Source organism: Brassica napus, chromosome C1 (assembly GCF_020379485.1).
Source record: "Brassica napus cultivar Da-Ae chromosome C1, Da-Ae, whole genome shotgun sequence".
NCBI lineage: Eukaryota > Viridiplantae > Streptophyta > Magnoliopsida > Brassicales > Brassicaceae > Brassica > Brassica napus.
The window spans coordinates 4,844,406-4,861,805 of record NC_063444.1 but is presented as its reverse complement, the minus strand read 5'-3'; the positions used below and the strand labels follow the sequence as shown (position 1 = coordinate 4,861,805).

The window sequence follows — 17,400 nt, the reverse complement described above, 5'->3', positions numbered from 1 at the left end:
ATGATATCATAGACATTTCATGATACTATTTAGGGTTAGCATTAACTTTTTCCATGATATCATAGATATTTCATTATTTTATCAATATGTACTATACTATTTATTTAGTTTCATTCTATTTAGGTTGAAGGTTTATATTTGGGTTTATGGTTTATATTTGAGTTTAGGGTTTAGTGATTATGGTTTAAGGGTTAAGTATATAGGGATTTATGGTAGGATTGTTATATGGTTAATTATTGAGGGGTTTAGGGTTTAGTGATTAGAGTTTAGGATGTAGTACTTCCTCTCAAGTCTATTTTTCTTTCCATTATATAGTATAAATGATAGTACAAAATATTATATATTATTTTCATATTTTAATTTAATCTAAAATATTTTACATTTAGATTTAGGTTTAGAAATTCAAGTTTAGGGTTTAGTATTTCAGTCTTAGAAGTGTTTTGGGTTTAGGGTTGGAAGTGGGTTGGGGTTGAATTACAAGAGTAGTATTCATTCCATGTTAGATAGTATAGAATAATAGTTCAAAATTTATATATTTATTATTTTTTGTTGTTTTCTTTGAAATATTATAACTTTAAATTAAATTTAACATTTGGGTTTGGGTTTAGAGACTCGAGTTTATGGTTTAGTATTTAGGTGCGCAGGTTAGGTTTAGAGTTTATGATTCTATTTCGTATGAATATATTATGTTTGTTCTATCTGACGTAGTACTTTTATAAATGGAATAGAACATTTACTTATAATAGTTATCCCGTATGTGGACTATATTAAATCTCAATTTATCTTGGACATGTGCTTTCGTCGACATTAATCTTTGGTCTCACGGTCACCGGTAACTTAGAAAAGATAAGGACATAACCGGATAAAAGGTGTATGAAATGTTATCAATTTAATAACATCAAAATCAAAACTATTTATTTAATTTTAACTCCAAACTTGGCTAGATAGCAAATTCACCCATTTATAAACTAGTTTTGGGAAGTCCAATTTTTTTTATAAAAAAAATTGACTTTAAACAAACAGTTATAAAAATGAATGAAATAAGTTAATTATAAATGTTGCTTAATATTTGTGGGAATTAAAAAGCTAATCAACAATTATGATATAGATGAATCTCTTTCAAAGATAAAAATAATAATTAAGACCCAAAAAACTCATATTTAACACACAATTTTTTTTTGACTTTAAACAAACAATTATAAAAATGAATGAAACAAGTTAATTATAAATGTTGCTTAATATTTGTGGGAATTAAAAACTAATCAACAATTATGATATAGATGAATCTTTTTCAAAGATAAAAATAATAATTAAGACCCAAGAAAACTCATATTTAACACACCTAAGCAAAAAAATACTAAACACCTGTCAAAGATTTTTAATTTATTGATATGGACAGAATCTTGTCTATTTTATTATTAACAAGGATTAGTCTTAATTAAACCACCTAGGAACTTCTTTATTCATCATACTTTTCTTTCTCTCTCTTAACTCATGAAACTATTTCTTTTCTAATCAATCATCAAAAAGCTCAAAAATATTTTAACCAAGGCTGGGAGAGAGAGTATGACAAACAGCCTTAAAGTTAAAGGTAATAGGACTTTTTTCTTGGTCTTTTTTGTGTATTTATTTTATTTTGGTACTTAATTCTCATGTAATGAACTTATAATTAAATTTAGCAACGGCAAAATGATCAATAAAAGAGTATTATATTTATGAAAAGAGGAGAAAGTATTTATGAAAAGATTAACTTGGTGGAAATAATCTGATATTGATAAAAAAAAATCACATAGTATAAACTAAAAATATAAATAAAAAAAACAGATGTGACCGAATTTAGATGTGAATTTAATTACATATCTTTAGAGTTAATGGTTTCGTAGTTCTAAAATTTTTATTTATAAAATATAACCAATTTTTGTGGCAATGTTGTCCTAAACCCTGAAGCGTATGTGAAGTCAAAACATTAATGGATTGCCTTGAAATAACTAGATTTTTATGTTTGCGACAGATCATTACTGTGTACAATATGGTCGGAGAAAGGACATAAAATCTACCAAACAAAAACCATACAAAATTTCGATTTTTTTTTCTCGTTTTCTGGAGGAAAAAAACAAGGAACATTTTTTCATCGGAGGTCTAGTTTTGCTGTTGACCTGTCTGTTTTTTTTTCTATGTTTATGTTTTTATAAATCAAAAGATTTTTTTTTACAGTAGATGGATTGTATTGTGTCTTTGTGGGTTAGTGATAAAGCACGCCTGGCTTCTCATCATTCCCTCCAACCTGCAACCTCTCTCTTAAAAATTGTTCTTTTCTCTCTCTAAGACTTCAATTGTTTATCAGCTTCTCTCTCTTAATAAAGCTTTCAATTCAATTCCCCATTTCTTCTTCTTCTCTCTCTCTCTCTGTCACTTTTTCCTCTGCTTCTGTTCACATCTCTCTCACAGGGAAAGGAACTGAAATTTTGTATCTTTTCGCAATATTCTCATCAGATTGGATCTGGGCTTGGAGCTGAACAACGGATTTGTAAAGGTAAAAATACAGAAACGTATATTCTCTCTGAAAGTTTCCAGCTTTCTGAGTTTTTGTTGTTGTTGTTGAAGAGTTCAATTGATCTGATTGGGAGTATATAAAGTTTCTCTGTATTTATTGATTGGTGTGAAGGCAAAAGTGTTTAGTTTAATTAGTGAAATAGGCTTGTAGAGTTGTATAAATCTCCGAGCTTTACCTTGAGTTTGGTGATGATGTTTGAATGGATATGTTCTTTGTGTTTTCGTCTGAGTTTTTTAATTGTTTGTTCGTCTGGGGAATTGAGATTTTACATAAACCCTTCTTCTGATGTAACACAAGTCTGCTCCTTTTTGGGTTTATCTGAGTTGGTTATATTGATAGTGAATGATAAAGCCTTTAGTTTTGACTGGGTTTGACTTGAGCTGATGTTGACCTGTTTGGATGATGAATTGTATAGTCATCTTTCAAGTCATGAGTTAAGCTCAGCTGAATCCAATCCATATTAGTTTCTTCGGCTTTAGGTGGAACTCAACAACCTTTTTTATATTGCTAATGGTTTTATCTGCGATAAAATGTGTTCTTGGATTTGATTTTTGATAGAATTGGTTTTGCATTTTGCTGATTCTTGAATTTATTCTACTTCTTGTGTTGGCTCGTAGGTTATTAGTGTTATCTGTCGTTGCAGCTATTATAAGTTGGAGAGTGCGGTAAAGACTGCTTAAAGAATGTCTGTTTCCATGAGAGATTTGGATCCAGCTTTCCAAGGAGCTGGACAGAAAGCGTATCCTTCACCCTTCAAATCTCTTACTCAATTCTTATTATATCCTTGTTTTGCGTTCTCTTTTTAATCTCTACATGTTATTCTTCTCCTTGACGGTTAACTCAGCGGTATTGAGGTATGGCGTATACAGAATTTTACCCCTGCACCCATCCCAAAGTCTTCCATTGGGAAGTTTTTCACCGGAGACTCTTACATAGTACTGAAGGTAACTAACTAAGGCCTAGTAAACTACGTTTTGTTTCTTTCCCTATTCTGGTCTTGACGCAAGAAGTATTCTACTCCTTGTGATCAATCTTTTTTGGGACAGACAACGGCGTTAAAAACAGGTGCGTTGCGCCACGATATTCATTACTGGCTTGGTAAAGATACCTCTCAAGTAAGCACCTATTCAACATATACTTTTAACCATTCTTCGTTTAGTAGAACGAGAGAGAACTAAGAGATGATGATATTAGGATGAAGCTGGGACTGCTGCAGTTAAGACGGTTGAATTAGATGCCGCTCTTGGAGGTCGTGCAGTTCAATATCGAGAAGTTCAAGGCCACGAAACCGAGAAGTTCTTGTCTTATTTTAAGCCGTGTATCATACCTCAAGAAGGTGGAGTAGCTTCAGGGTTCAAACATGTGGAAGCTGAAGAACATGTTACCCGCTTGTTCGTCTGCAGAGGAAAACATGTTGTCCATGTCAAGGAGGCAAGATCACATTTCATTTTCTTTTGGTTCCTTTTATCTCCACTTTGTGGCTGCACACTAAACGGTTTAAACTCATTACAGGTTCCGTTTGCTCGGAGTTCTTTAAACCATGACGATATATACATTCTTGACACAAAGTCAAAGATTTTCCAGTTCAATGGATCTAATTCAAGTATCCAAGAGAGAGCAAAAGCATTAGAAGTGGTTCAGTACATCAAAGATACTTACCATGATGGCACATGCGAAGTTGCCACAGTTGGTTAGTTGATTAGTATCTTCATCATATCTTTGCTTTGGTTTCTAATTTGCATATGCTTCATTTGCAGAGGATGGGAGACTTATGGCTGATGCTGATAGTGGAGAGTTTTGGGGGTTCTTTGGTGGGTTCGCTCCTTTACCTAGAAAAACAGCTAATGCTGAAGACAAAACTGTCACTTTCGATATCAAAAAACTATTTTGGTAAATATCTTCTTCTTGTAATTCATTTATTTTGAGCCCATAAATGCTTCAGCTGAACACAGCTTTATAATCTTGAAATTGAAGTGTGGAGAAGGGAAAGGCAAATCCTGTTGAAGCAGATACTTTGGAGAGGGAGATGCTTGATACAAACAAGTGCTACATTCTTGACTGTGGACTCGAAGTGTTTGTTTGGATGGGACGAACCACATCTCTTGATGATAGAAAAGTTGCCAGTGGAGCAGCAGAAGTAAGTCTTTTAAGTCTCTAAACGTTTTTTGTTGTAATGTTTGCTGATGTTAGAAGAATCATACAGGAAATGATCCGTTCATCTGAACGACCTAAATCGCAAATGATCCGCATAATAGAAGGGTTTGAAACAGTGCCATTCCGATCAAAGTTTGATACATGGACTCAAGAAACTAATACAACTGTGTCAGAGGATGGTAGAGGCAGAGTTGCTGGTTCGTAAATGCTTACACTCTTAATTTAGATAATGATGTAAATACTTACATGTAGCTGAAATGTTATCGTTGTGATCATTTGCAGCTCTCTTGCTACGACAAGGAGTAAACGTGAGAGGACTAATGAAAGCTGCTCCTCCTAAAGAGGAGCTCGAAGCTTTCATTGATTGCACGGGGAATCTGCAGGTTTGGCGTGTGAATGGTCAGGAAAAGATACTCCTTCAAGCTGCTGATCATTCGAAGTTCTACAGTGGAGATTGCTATGTTTTCCAGTATTCTTATCCTGGAGAAGAGAAAGAAGAAGTGCTTATAGGGACTTGGTTCGGAAAGCAAAGTGTGGAGGTGAGCTCTCCAGATGACAAAAGCATATTCTTATGTCTGTCACATATAGTCTGTTGCTGTATATGTTGAAGCCAAAATCTTACAAGGTGCAAGTAGGTTTAAAATAGTGAGTTTGTGATCATATGTGTAGGAAGAAAGAGCTTCTGCAGTCTCTATGGCGAGCAAAATGGTTGAGTCAATGAAGTTTGTGCCAGCCCAAGTAATCTTCTTCTTCTGCAGTCATTCCAAAAGCCTATGCTGTTGGATTTTGTCTCTTCTTTTTCTCTTTGTTCTGAGCATTTTTTACTCTCTTGTCATTAGGCTCGCATCTATGAGGGAAAGGAACCTGTTCAGTTCTTCGTCATTATGCAAAGCTTTATAGTTTTCAAGGTTTGGCCAAAATAGTTTCATTCTGCTCCTTTTTTATCTAACATGTTATATAAGCATATACAATATCTGCTGATTTTTTTTTTTGCGATGATTGCATCTTTACAGGGTGGTATCAGCAGTGGATACAAGAAATACATAGCAGAGAAAGAAGTTGATGATGATACATACAATGAGAATGGTCTTGCTCTTTTCCGCATTCAAGGGTCTGGTCCGGATAATATGCAAGCAATACAAGTTGACCCGGTACATGCCATTTTCTTAGTCTTCGTCCTTTAAAACTTTTAGAAATCATTTAGAAGTGAGAACCAATTTCAAGTTACAAAGACATTTGGCTAAGACACAAATCTTCAAGGCTTCTAATATCTTATCGATTTACTTCAACAGGTTGCTTCGTCACTGAACTCCTCATATTGTTACATACTACATAATGATTCTTCTGTCTTTACTTGGATGGGGAATCTAGCTACCTCAACTGACCAGGAACTCGTCGAGAGGCAGCTCGATCTTATTAAGGTACGATAAGTTTCTCTTGAATTGCTAAGTCAACTATGTTCCTATTATAATTATGTTTTGAGTGTAGCTGAAGTAGCATCTGTTATGTTATTTTTGTCCAGCCAAACTTACAGACGAGAGCACAAAAGGAAGGTTCAGAATCCGAACAGTTCTGGGAGTTATTAGGAGGCAAAACCGAATATTCCAGCCAAAAGCTCACAAAAGAACCTGAGAGTGACCCTCACTTGTTCTCCTGCACATTCACTAAAGGTACATAAGATCTTTTTCTTTTTTCTTTCTTTTTGAACAAAAGTTTTAAGGTTAGTAAGTTTGTTATATGCACACAATGACACTGTTTATTTTCTTTTCATTTCTGAAATGCAAATTAATGCAGACGTTCTGAAGGTGCGTCCACTTTCAAAATCTTCTTTAATCTCAAGATCATAATTAGAAGAAGCTTTGGCATGTGGCTCAATCCCAAGTTTTTTTCCTTGTAATGTTTTGGCAGGTGACAGAGATATATAACTTCACACAGGATGACTTGATGACCGAAGATATATTTATAGTAGACTGTCACTCAGAGATCTTTGTATGGGTTGGCCAAGAAGTAGTCCCCAAGAACAAGTTGCTAGCGTTAACTATTGGAGAGGTTAGATTTTATTAGACACATTGCAAACAACACTCTTGAGAGAATTAGTCTCAAAAGATTCCTGAAATGTTTAGGCAAGTTCCTCATCTATCTATACCTTTTGTTTCCTTAGAAATTCATCGAGAAAGATTCTCTTCTGGAAAAGTTATCCCCTGAAGCCCCTATATATGTGATCATGGAAGGTGGTGAGCCAAGTTTCTTCACCCGGTTTTTCACTTCTTGGGATTCCTCAAAATCTTCTGTAAGTACCAAACACCTTCAACTAATACCTAGAAGGAAACCTTGACAAAGGCTTAAACATTCTCTTTGTTTGCTTACAGATGCATGGAAACTCATTCCAAAGAAAACTCAAAATTGTCAAAAATGGTGGAACTCCAGTTGCAGATGTAAACATTCTTCTCCATGCTTGATAGAGTGTGTGCTTTCTAAATTTTGTTTGTTTGTTTATCTCTTTTGTTGTTGCTTTTATGAGTAGAAACCGAAACGAAGAACACCAGCTTCATATGGTGGCCGTGCCAGTGTTCCTGAAAAGTCACAGCAGCGGTCAAGAACCATGTCGTTAAGTCCAGACAGGGTTCGCGTGAGGGGTAGATCTCCAGCGTTCAATGCACTCGCAGCAACATTTGAGAACCAGAATGCAAGAAACCTCTCAACTCCTCCCCCAGTAGTTAGAAAACTCTACCCGAGATCTGTTACTCCTGATTCCGCAAGGCTTGCTCCCAAGTCTTCAGCCATTGCTTCTCGTAGTGCCCTTTTCGAAAAATTCAAAACACCTCCTCAAGAACCTTTAATCCCAAAATCCATCAAAGGTAATACCTGAAAGTGTCAATTTATATCATCTTTGTTCTCATTTTTAAAACTTTTGAGTATTGACCTTTTGAACTTTATTGGGCATGAAGCGAGCCCGAAGACACCTGAGTCTCCAGCGCCAGAATCCAGCTCAGAAGGACAGGAAGAGAAGAAGGATAATGACAAGGAGGAGGAGAAATCGATGAGCAGCAAGATAGTATCTCTGACTATCCAAGAAGATGCTAAAGAAGGAGTGGAAGACGAAGAAGATTTGCCAGCTTACCCATACGAACGTCTCAAGACAACTTCACCTGATCCTGTCACAGACATTGATGTAACAAGGAGAGAGGTATGTTCAAACAAACAAACAAAATTTGTATTTGTAAGTGAGAATGGAAAGAAGATGTTTACGGTTCTTGGTCTTTGTTATAGGCTTACCTTTCATCGTCTTTGTTATAGGCTTACCTTTCATCTGAGGAGTTCAAAGAGAAGTTTGGTATGACGAAAGAAGCTTTCTACAAGCTGCCTAAATGGAAACAGAACAAATTCAAGATGGCTGTTCAGCTCTTCTGAGAATGTTCCTCCTTCTCCATGAGACACTGTCAGTGCATTTTAAGCTGCCGCTTCTGCTCCCCATGAGAACCATAAATAACATCTTTTCATGGCTTGTTTTAAAAAAACAACCCAGAGTCTCAGTTTTTTTTTTCTTTGATTTATCTCCTCTAGATCTTCTCTTTTCATCATCTGTTTTGCTTGTGTCTATTGCTATTTCCATTTTTTCTTAGTTTGATGGGCTGAGGTTAGATTTTGAACTGTTTCCTCTTCAGGTCACAGGTTGTGGCCTTGAGTCTTTGATTTATTTATTCTTGTGGTTGTTTTGCTGTCAAATTGAGTAAATTTGGTTGCAAAAGATATTATTTTATTTAGTGAGATTTTATTAAAATTAGTCTGCAAGTGTTAAATAATGTGATTGGTTCTCATTATAATATAAAAGTGAATAATAACTAGGTCACATCGTATCGTATGCATAGTCTAGGAGTTAAGAATGTCCCATGATGTGACAATTCATTACCAAACAAGCAAAAGTCTCTGTATCCGAAGGAAGTTAGTGACTCATCACATCATGACGTGAATTGATTGGATGATCTTCTGATAGACTGAAACTCTTTGAGAGTGTGTAAGTAATGGATGACGAGAGAAGGTACTGTGTCGAGAGAACAAATCGTTAGTGGATTATGTGTTGCAGAAGAATAGTGTGATTTCAACATTGAAAAAAATGCATCTCCAATTTAATTCCAAATTGGTGTGAAATTATAGTGCAACTTTTAATGTTGGATTGGAGAAGTTTAGTGTAAAAATTACACTAAAATAGTGTTTTAGAGTTGAATTAGAAATGACAAAAACCCCAATTCTGTAGAGATACAGTTGTAAAATAAGAAGTGATTAGTTATTTCAAGATTGCTACTAACTTGACCTACAAGCAATTTCTTTGGGAGAGAAACTTCTGTATTTCAATAGTCATGGATCACAAAGAGGTAATGTATTAGACACGAGTTCATCACTCGACTTTTGTTATCTATATATATAAGCTTTACTTTTGAATATCGAATATGAATGACTATCTAGTGACCACTGACCAATTTCAATCAAGAGAATAAATTCATCATATGAACTAAGAACTAAAGAGTAAATTACACTTAATTAACCAGACTTAATAACCAAGTTGGCAAAATCTAACCTAATCTTACAATGAAAAGGTTTCACACGTGGAATATAAGAAAATAATAAATGTTTGGTACAAGAAAAAAAAGAGTAAATCTTAAGATCAACCTTAACGCAGGTTCTCAACTTAATATCTCATTGTTTAAATTAAAAAAATTATTAAAAAAATGAAAAAAACAGGTGAAAAATTCAAATATTAGAGTATCTCCAATGGGAGATTTTACCCACTAAATTTCTAAACATGCATATATATATATATATTATATATGTGTGTGTAATTGTGCGGCTTATGATTTTACGGGAAACCCAACAGAAAATTTCTTAAAGAAAATGTTTTAGGAAATTCTCGGTTGGGGTTCCCGTAAAATCACGGGCCTCACAATTATACACACATATACAACACATACATACATATATATACATATATATACATATTTAGAGGTGCTCTTAGAGTTTTTAAGAAACTTATTAGAACTTAAATTCCCACGTGTCAATCATATATAAATTCACTTTAATTAAGAAAAAGGTAAAATAAATATTTTATTAAAATATTAACATTTTTTTTTTAGAAACTCAACAGATTTTTAATTGTTGTAGATACTCTAAAAACATCAGCATTAATGGTGTCTGATGCAGTTTTTCAGCAATATAATAACGTAAATAATTGTAAAAAGAAGAGCAAATAAGAGAAATATGTTATAAAAGTAATGGAAAAATCTATCTTTATTCATAAAATAAAGATTCCTTATATATAAGATTACACCGTTATAGATAAATGGAAAAATTACAAATCATAATCTCTTGGTTATGAGACATCCACAATCTGATTCATGACACTCCCCCTTGGATACCATAACCATTTAGAGCTTGTAATGTGCTTTAATGTTGACTCATTAAAACTTTACCAGTAAAACCCAATTGGGACAAAACCATGGTGAAGGAAAAATAGTACAACACACATTACTCCCCCTGATTTGGACATTACTGAAGGTCCCTTGGACCTCTCCAATTTTCTGCAATTCGTGGGTGATGAAGATCTTGGGCAGAATATGCTTCGTCCTCGAACATGATAGTTGGTTCTTCTTTACCATCGGCCATGCCACAATCTGATCGAACATATTGAATCATCGGCCTCAAATACACACACATGAAATCTTGGATGATGTTGTTGTGATATGTGTGTACCATCATGTGTAAAACATAACCTGTCTGAAAACAAATCAACAAAACCAAATAACCCCTCTTTGAGCTGGTTAGTATAAAATAAACCAAAATCAAAGGCTTCTTCATCGTCCTTCTTATGGACCAATCAGATCAGTGTCTAAAACAAGACTTCAACATCGTCCATCTCAGGACTAAATGGACTTCTTTATCGTCCACCTTTGGACTGAATGGATCAGTGTCTAAAACAAGTGATCTCACGCCCATGTACTAGATAATGGGTGAGACTGGTCCATATTAAATCTCTTGAGTACTATTTTCTGTATATACTATTTGATGCACAAGGATTTCATTGTTAATGTACTCAAGCTGTAATATCAAACAAAACTTTGTTTTCCAAGATCTTTCATCTCAAACTCTTTCTTGAGATATTCAATTGTTTGGGAAATTGTATCCAGAGGTTCCTAGGATATTCAGATCATATACTTTGATGATTATCAATATTGTTCTTGAGAACTTGTTGTACTTTCAGCTCAATACCCTCTAGTACTTTCATTATCCAGTGGACCATATAAATATGCAGTTACTACATCAACTTGCTGCAAGTCTAATTTTCCCTCTTATATAGTCAGACTTATGAGAAATCTAAAAGTAGTTGCATCCACCACATGGGAGTATGTCTCATCATAATCTATTACTGGTCTTTGTGAGAATCCTTGTGCAACATCAGCTTTATATCTCACGATTTCTATTCCTCACAAGACTCATTTATATCCACTGGTTTTAACTTCATATGGCGTCTTAATCATATGGTCAAATACACATTTCTTCCTTAAACTATTTAACCCCACGTTTCCATTCAATCCAATCTGTTCTACGAGTGCGCACTCTTATATTGACGTGGGTTCATGATCCTCGCTTATATTCATAAATTCAAGTGCTACCTTGTATGCAAATAAATCATCTTATGTCGACATTTCTTATTGGTTCCATTATGTTCCAAACATGATATAATCAATTGAGGTTCATTATTATCAGGACCTTTAATACTTTACAGCTTGGCGTCCCAAGCTACATTGTTTGGTACATGTACCTTAGAGCCGGCCGGCCTTATCTCCATGTCTGGGATGGTTTCCTTAGTAACCTCGGATTTGGATTTTGATTATCATTCTCTGCACCTTTCTTTTGTTTCCGAGGATTCTTATCTTTTGGAACCTCTTTGGTCTACCACGTTTCATACGTTGTCTAGACTCTGTAGCAACTTGACTGTGTCTCTTCTTGGACATCAAATTCGTTGGTACTTTACAAGCTGGTTTATATATGATTTAGTCATTCTTTTTCGGGTCAGCAAATGTGTCTGGCATTTGATTAGCTAGCTTTGTAAATGTATAATATTTGGACGTCTATTTCACATTATTTAGTCCGAGTATCTTGCCAAGACATTGATGGTTGATTTCATTATATTTCTTTTACCATTCTTTTACCAGCTTTATTATTTTTTTCTCCTCCTGGTCTTAAAATAATCCGTGTACCTGGCCTCAAATATAATCACCCATAGTTGGCTCAAAGTATTTTATTATTGTGGGAGAATCATATCCAACATATATCCCCATCCTCCTTTTGAGGTCTCATCTTAGTTCTCTGTAGTGGAGCAATTAGTACATAGACAACACAGACATAGATAGGGTATGTCTGGCTCTTGACTCGTTAATAATTGTGATAGGAGATATCTATGCTCACTAATTGGCCTGATGCGTATTAACTTAGGTGCATATAAATTTCGTGTGGCTCAAGCTGTGAATGAGAGTTTTGACCTCATAAGTTATGGTCTATCAATCAACTATTTGCGTTTTAAAAGATTTCGGCCAAGCCGTTCTTGGTATGGACATGTATCACAGAATTGTCCGCACTTACTCCCATGGACATACCATAATCATTTAAACGCTTGGGACATGTATTCACCAGTATTATCTAGACATATATTCTTTATTTATGAAAAAGGGGTTCGTAGCCATTTTACTGGTGATGGCCTAATGAGTTTCCCTTGTGTACATGCTACACACGTGAATTTTTTTGGGATAACTCTTCTTATCTTTTAATGTGTGCCTTTTGAATATCAATTTTCGCATCATGTTTGGACCAGGATGGCCAATCCGGTCGTGCCATAAAGTGTATATTTTCGCAGGCTTTTAGCCTCTATCATATTGATCTATGCATAGTATAGGTCAGTAGAGAATGCATGTATAGTCTTTAGGACTTATTATGGCCTTGGGCGATTTTATACATATATCTGAAGGAACTCTTTGTTTCCTTCACCCATTGTTTCAATATGGAAACCATTCATTCTTATATCTTTAAAACTCAATAGCCTGCTCTTGCTCTTAGAGCTGGGTGAATATAAGGCATCACTGATTTCTAGATGCATACCTTTAGACAATAATATATTAGCATAGCCATAGTCTTCTTTCAGACTGGCGATACCTGCTTTAGTACTTATATTGGCGTTTTTCAGTGTACTCATATAGAAAAATCATTCAAACATTTAATCTAAGCAGACAATGTAATAGAAATAAATTCAAGGAGATAAAAATCAGAGAAAGCATACAAGCAAAGCAATCACACAAGTTTGATGTCGAAATCAGATTATCAACTTGATTCTTTTAGGCAATCATAAGTGATCATATTCCATCAGATCATCTTGATCATGTTCGAAATTATTTTCACCATCTTTATAGACCAAGTGGGTTTCAGGATTCTTTCCTTTCAGACTCTCTTTGATAGAGGTCACAAAAATATTTGGGAGTCCTTCATATCTTAGCCCAATGGTTCCCCATTCCACATCTATGGCACACTGATTTGGTCGAGCTTTGTGGTTTAAAGGATATACCACGGCCACTGCCTTGACCATGGCTCAAATTGGGTTGATACCCACGGCCTCTGCCATAGTGATTCCCACGGCCAAATGTGTTATAGTGGCCATGGCCACGTCCTTTCCACCCTCCACGGCCATGACCGTGTGGTCTATCATTCTGGACGTGATTACCTTTTTTTTTTTTATGCGGCCTTATTGGTATCAGGTAATGGGGTTAATCCAAGAGGTCTCAATTCACTGTTTCTCATCAGTAATCCATTATTTTTCCCATCTAGTAATAGACTCATCCACGGACTTATAGTCCTGGATTCTGGGATTCCTCCAATCAAATAGGGCATTTGGTAATAACACCGTTCTTTGGTGATCATATCTCGATTTTTTAACTCTGTCCAAAGGTCTAGAGGATTCTCTATAGTCAGATACTGATCTTTGAGACTCTTAATAAGATGATGGCTAATAATTAATATTGCTCTGTATCAATCTTTCTCATTGGTATTATTGCCTTCTATGGTACATTCACCAAGTCTTTTTGACTTTAGGATAATCTTTGTATCCAATGCTCACCGTAAATAATTATCTCCAGAGAGATTTAGGGCAGCAAAATCCAGGTTGATTTTCGACATCTCAAATCATATATCACTCAATATTTAGGTATTATTTTCATGCGGTCTTACTCTTAAAAACAATCAATTCGGATTTCAATCTTGTGAGGACAATGAGACTATCAATCTTAAAGGCATTTAATCAATCAGTCAATTTCTAGCAAGTCTCAGCAATACTATTTTAGCAATACTAGAATATAGATTTCAAGCATGAATTTCAATGAATCAGTTTCAAGGCTGATTTTAGCAATACTAGAATTAATATAGATTTCAAGCATGAATTTCAATGAATCAGTTTCAAGGCTGATTGGTATTTAGCATAAACCATGTGTAAATAATTTATCTAGTATCCGAATTTATCAAACCTCAAAAACATATAATCAGATCAATCAATTTAATCGAACTTAGCATACAATCTTAAACCTCAAAACATTAGATTTTATCATGAATCTACCAACCTAGCATACGGATTCTCAATTCTCAAAGACATCCAAATCAGATCAATATAACCTATCATACGGATTATTTAGGGTTTCTATTTAAAGCAGATCAGATTACAAAACTATCAATCCTAGCAGATGATATTAAACCTCAAGAATCATGCAATCAGATCATTCAGATTTTAAACAAGTAAACCTCAATCAATCTATCAACCTATCGGATTATATAAGCAAAGCAAGCTAGCAACCTATCGGATTCAATCAATGTTTTAACAGGCTGGTGATCGGTTTAAACATTTTTAAATCAGATGAACAATTAACCAAGCAGGATGAGAAAATAAATATATCAATTTAACGGTCAAACAATTCTAGCAACATAGCATCAGAGTCAATCAGATTTAAAACCTCAATGATCAAAGCTGAAAACAGTTTTGATTTCAAAATATTCGATTAGAGTTTTAATATGTGATTTGATAATTATAGTATAATTAATTCTGATACTTATATTATTTAGGGTTTATAGATATAGGGTTAGGGTTTATCGGATTTTAACTTGTAAAAACCGATTTGGGGTTTTAATCATGTAGGAACATGATTTAGGGTTTGGGGTATCGAACTTTTAGAGCTTCGATTTACTCAATTAGGATTTTTGATCTATTACCCTATGGTTTTGATTCATAAAGATTAGGGTTTTAGGGTTTCATTCTTTATCAATCAATCCATGCTCGATTATGGGTTCTTAGGTTTTGAATTACCTTTTAACCTTAGATGATTGTTGAATCAGACCACCAAAGGAGTTGAGCCGCGAGCTGGACACGATCGGGACGCGAGCTGGAATGGATCGAGTCGCGGACGTCCTTTGTTGCTTGATCGGGAACGCCTTGATCGTCGGACGCGAGCTGTCTGATGTTGTCGCGAACGAGGAAGAGGTCGCGTGCTGGAGCTGCTCTCGGATCGCGAACGTCTGAGCTAGGATCAGGAACGCCTTGGGCTGAAGCTGATCGGGGACGCGAGCTGGAACAGATGCGGGAAGAAGAGACACGATCGGGGTTTAAGGTTCGTCGGATCGCCAGCTAGGGTTAGAGTTTTAGAGTTTTTCGATTTGGGTATTAGCTTAGGGATTTAGAGTTTCGTGTTGATAACGTGTTATAAAAGTAATGGAAAAGTCTATCTTTATTCATAACATAGAGGTTTCTTATATAGGAGATTACACCGTCATAGATAAATAGAAAGATTACAAATCATAATCTCTTGGTTATGAGCCATACACAATCTGGTTCGTAACAAAATAGTGAAAGACGCCACTCTCCGAAGAAATTCACCAAAATTGTAGAGACTATGTTGCAAAGTGTCCTAATTCAATTGGCTCAAAAAAATTCTTTTTAAAATTTAATAAGAAAATAAATGTATATTTTTATTATATTGGGAAGAAACCCTTGAGAGAGTATGAACCGACGTTGTTGCTCTAAATTCTTGATAAATACTCAGACCTATTATTTCATAGCAAGAGCAATAAACTAGCGTGTGATTCCTAACCATACTTGTTTATTTATTTTTATTCCTCAGGAGCGAAGAATTCCTTTATATTCTTAATCCTATTGAGCTTTGTTTTATTCTGTTTCCTTAAATTTTCTTGTTTCAGGTTCTAGCGTGTGTTTGATGGCGAATAATTCGTGGACAAACGAGGAGATGAATCAACATAGTACCTACTCCGGTAACTCGAGGATCCCTCTGAAGAAACCAGAGATGAAAAATAACACAGGAATCGCCATGGTATGGACCCCTGAAGAGCAAACTATTCTGGATAATGCCCTTGCTAGATATCCACTGGATTCGTGTGTTTCTTCTTGTCTACGTTACGCAAAAATCTCGTTAGAGCTTCCACAAAAGACCACCAAAGACGTTGCTATGCGTTGTAGATGGATCAAAGAATTGGGAAGAGTCAAAGTCGAGGATTCAATCTCAGCACCTCATGATGTTCAACAAGTTGGACGAGAATGTTCCGGACAAGATGAAGAATATGGCACCATTGCGGGAGTTCTTGAACGATGATCTATTTAATTTAATCCTTCCTCAAAACTATCTAAACCAACATGAATGATCCTTTTTTCTTCTTTTTGCAATTTGATTTCTTTAGGACCTCTTCTGAATGTTTTAATTGTTTTTTAGTTATTAGTGTATGTAGGTTAAAGTCCAACTAATCTTCAAATTAGGCAATTGCAGTCTCGGATTTTCTAATGAAGACATGATCTCATCTTTGTCTTTTGTTTTTTGAGTTAATTTGTGTTAACAAAAAAAGAAATATTATGATAAAGAAACTCGACAATTAATAAACAAAAAAGTAACGAGGTCTTTTTTTTTTATCACAGACCTCCTCTGTATAAGAAATAAGAGTTTCTCAATCAGTTACACCACATAAACCCTAAGTCTAAGTTCTAACCAACCGTCGACAAAAAAACGAAGTAACAACAAAACCCTCCCTCGAGATAGCTGCGAAGGCACGTCTTGGTTTTCCAAGATCTTTCATCTCAAACTCTTTCTTGAGATATTCAATTGTTTGGGAAATTGTATCCAGAGGTTCCTAGGATATTCAGATCATATACTTTGATGATTATCAATATTGTTCTTGAGAACTTGTTGTACTTTCAGCTCAATACCCTGTATTCCTTTATTATCCAGTGGACCATATAAATATGCAGTTACTACATCAACTTGCTGCAAGTCTAATTTTCCCTCTTATATAGTCAGACTTATGAGAAATCTAAAAGTAGTTGCATCCACCACATGGGAGTATGTCTCATCATAATCTATTACTGGTCTTTGTGAGAATCCTTGTGCAACATCAGCTTTATATCTCACGATTTCTATTCCTCACAAGACCCATTTATATCCACTGGTTTTAACTTCATATGGCGTCTTAATCATATGGTCAAATACACCTTTCTTCCTTAAACTATTTAACCCCACGTTTCCATTCAATCCAATCTGTTCTACGAGTGCGCACTCTTATATTGACGTGGGTTCATGATCCTCGCTTATATTCATAAATTCAAGTGC

General features: G+C 35.1%; 1 protein-coding gene across 1 annotated transcript; it reads left to right on the top strand.

The window, feature by feature from the left end:
• The first annotated feature begins 2,230 nt into the window (after window positions 1–2,230).
• Window positions 2,231–8,492, top strand: LOC106401191 (villin-4). The gene is made up of 22 exons (XM_013841657.3): window positions 2,231–2,533; window positions 3,172–3,293; window positions 3,399–3,498; window positions 3,601–3,669; window positions 3,749–3,985; window positions 4,067–4,244; window positions 4,312–4,444; window positions 4,529–4,691; window positions 4,758–4,905; window positions 4,991–5,247; window positions 5,378–5,446; window positions 5,548–5,616; window positions 5,722–5,859; window positions 6,001–6,129; window positions 6,231–6,378; window positions 6,503–6,513; window positions 6,617–6,757; window positions 6,870–6,998; window positions 7,078–7,143; window positions 7,233–7,566; window positions 7,657–7,895; window positions 8,006–8,492. The coding sequence occupies exons 2-22, from the start codon at window positions 3,238–3,240 to the stop codon at window positions 8,117–8,119; spliced, it is 2,928 nt and encodes a 975-aa protein (XP_013697111.2). The 5' UTR covers window positions 2,231–2,533; window positions 3,172–3,237; the 3' UTR covers window positions 8,120–8,492.
• The last annotated feature ends 8,908 nt before the right edge of the window (window positions 8,493–17,400 follow it).

Coding starts and splice junctions, on each gene's coding strand:
- LOC106401191 (XM_013841657.3), top strand. CDS start 3,238: ATGTCTGTTTCCATGAGAGATTTGGATCCAGCTTTCCAAGGAGCTGGA. Junction 3,670..3,748: donor TTGGTAAAGATACCTCTCAA/GTAAGCACCTAT, acceptor TGATGATATTAG/GATGAAGCTGGGACTGCTGC. Junction 5,447..5,547: donor TGAAGTTTGTGCCAGCCCAA/GTAATCTTCTTC, acceptor TCTTGTCATTAG/GCTCGCATCTATGAGGGAAA.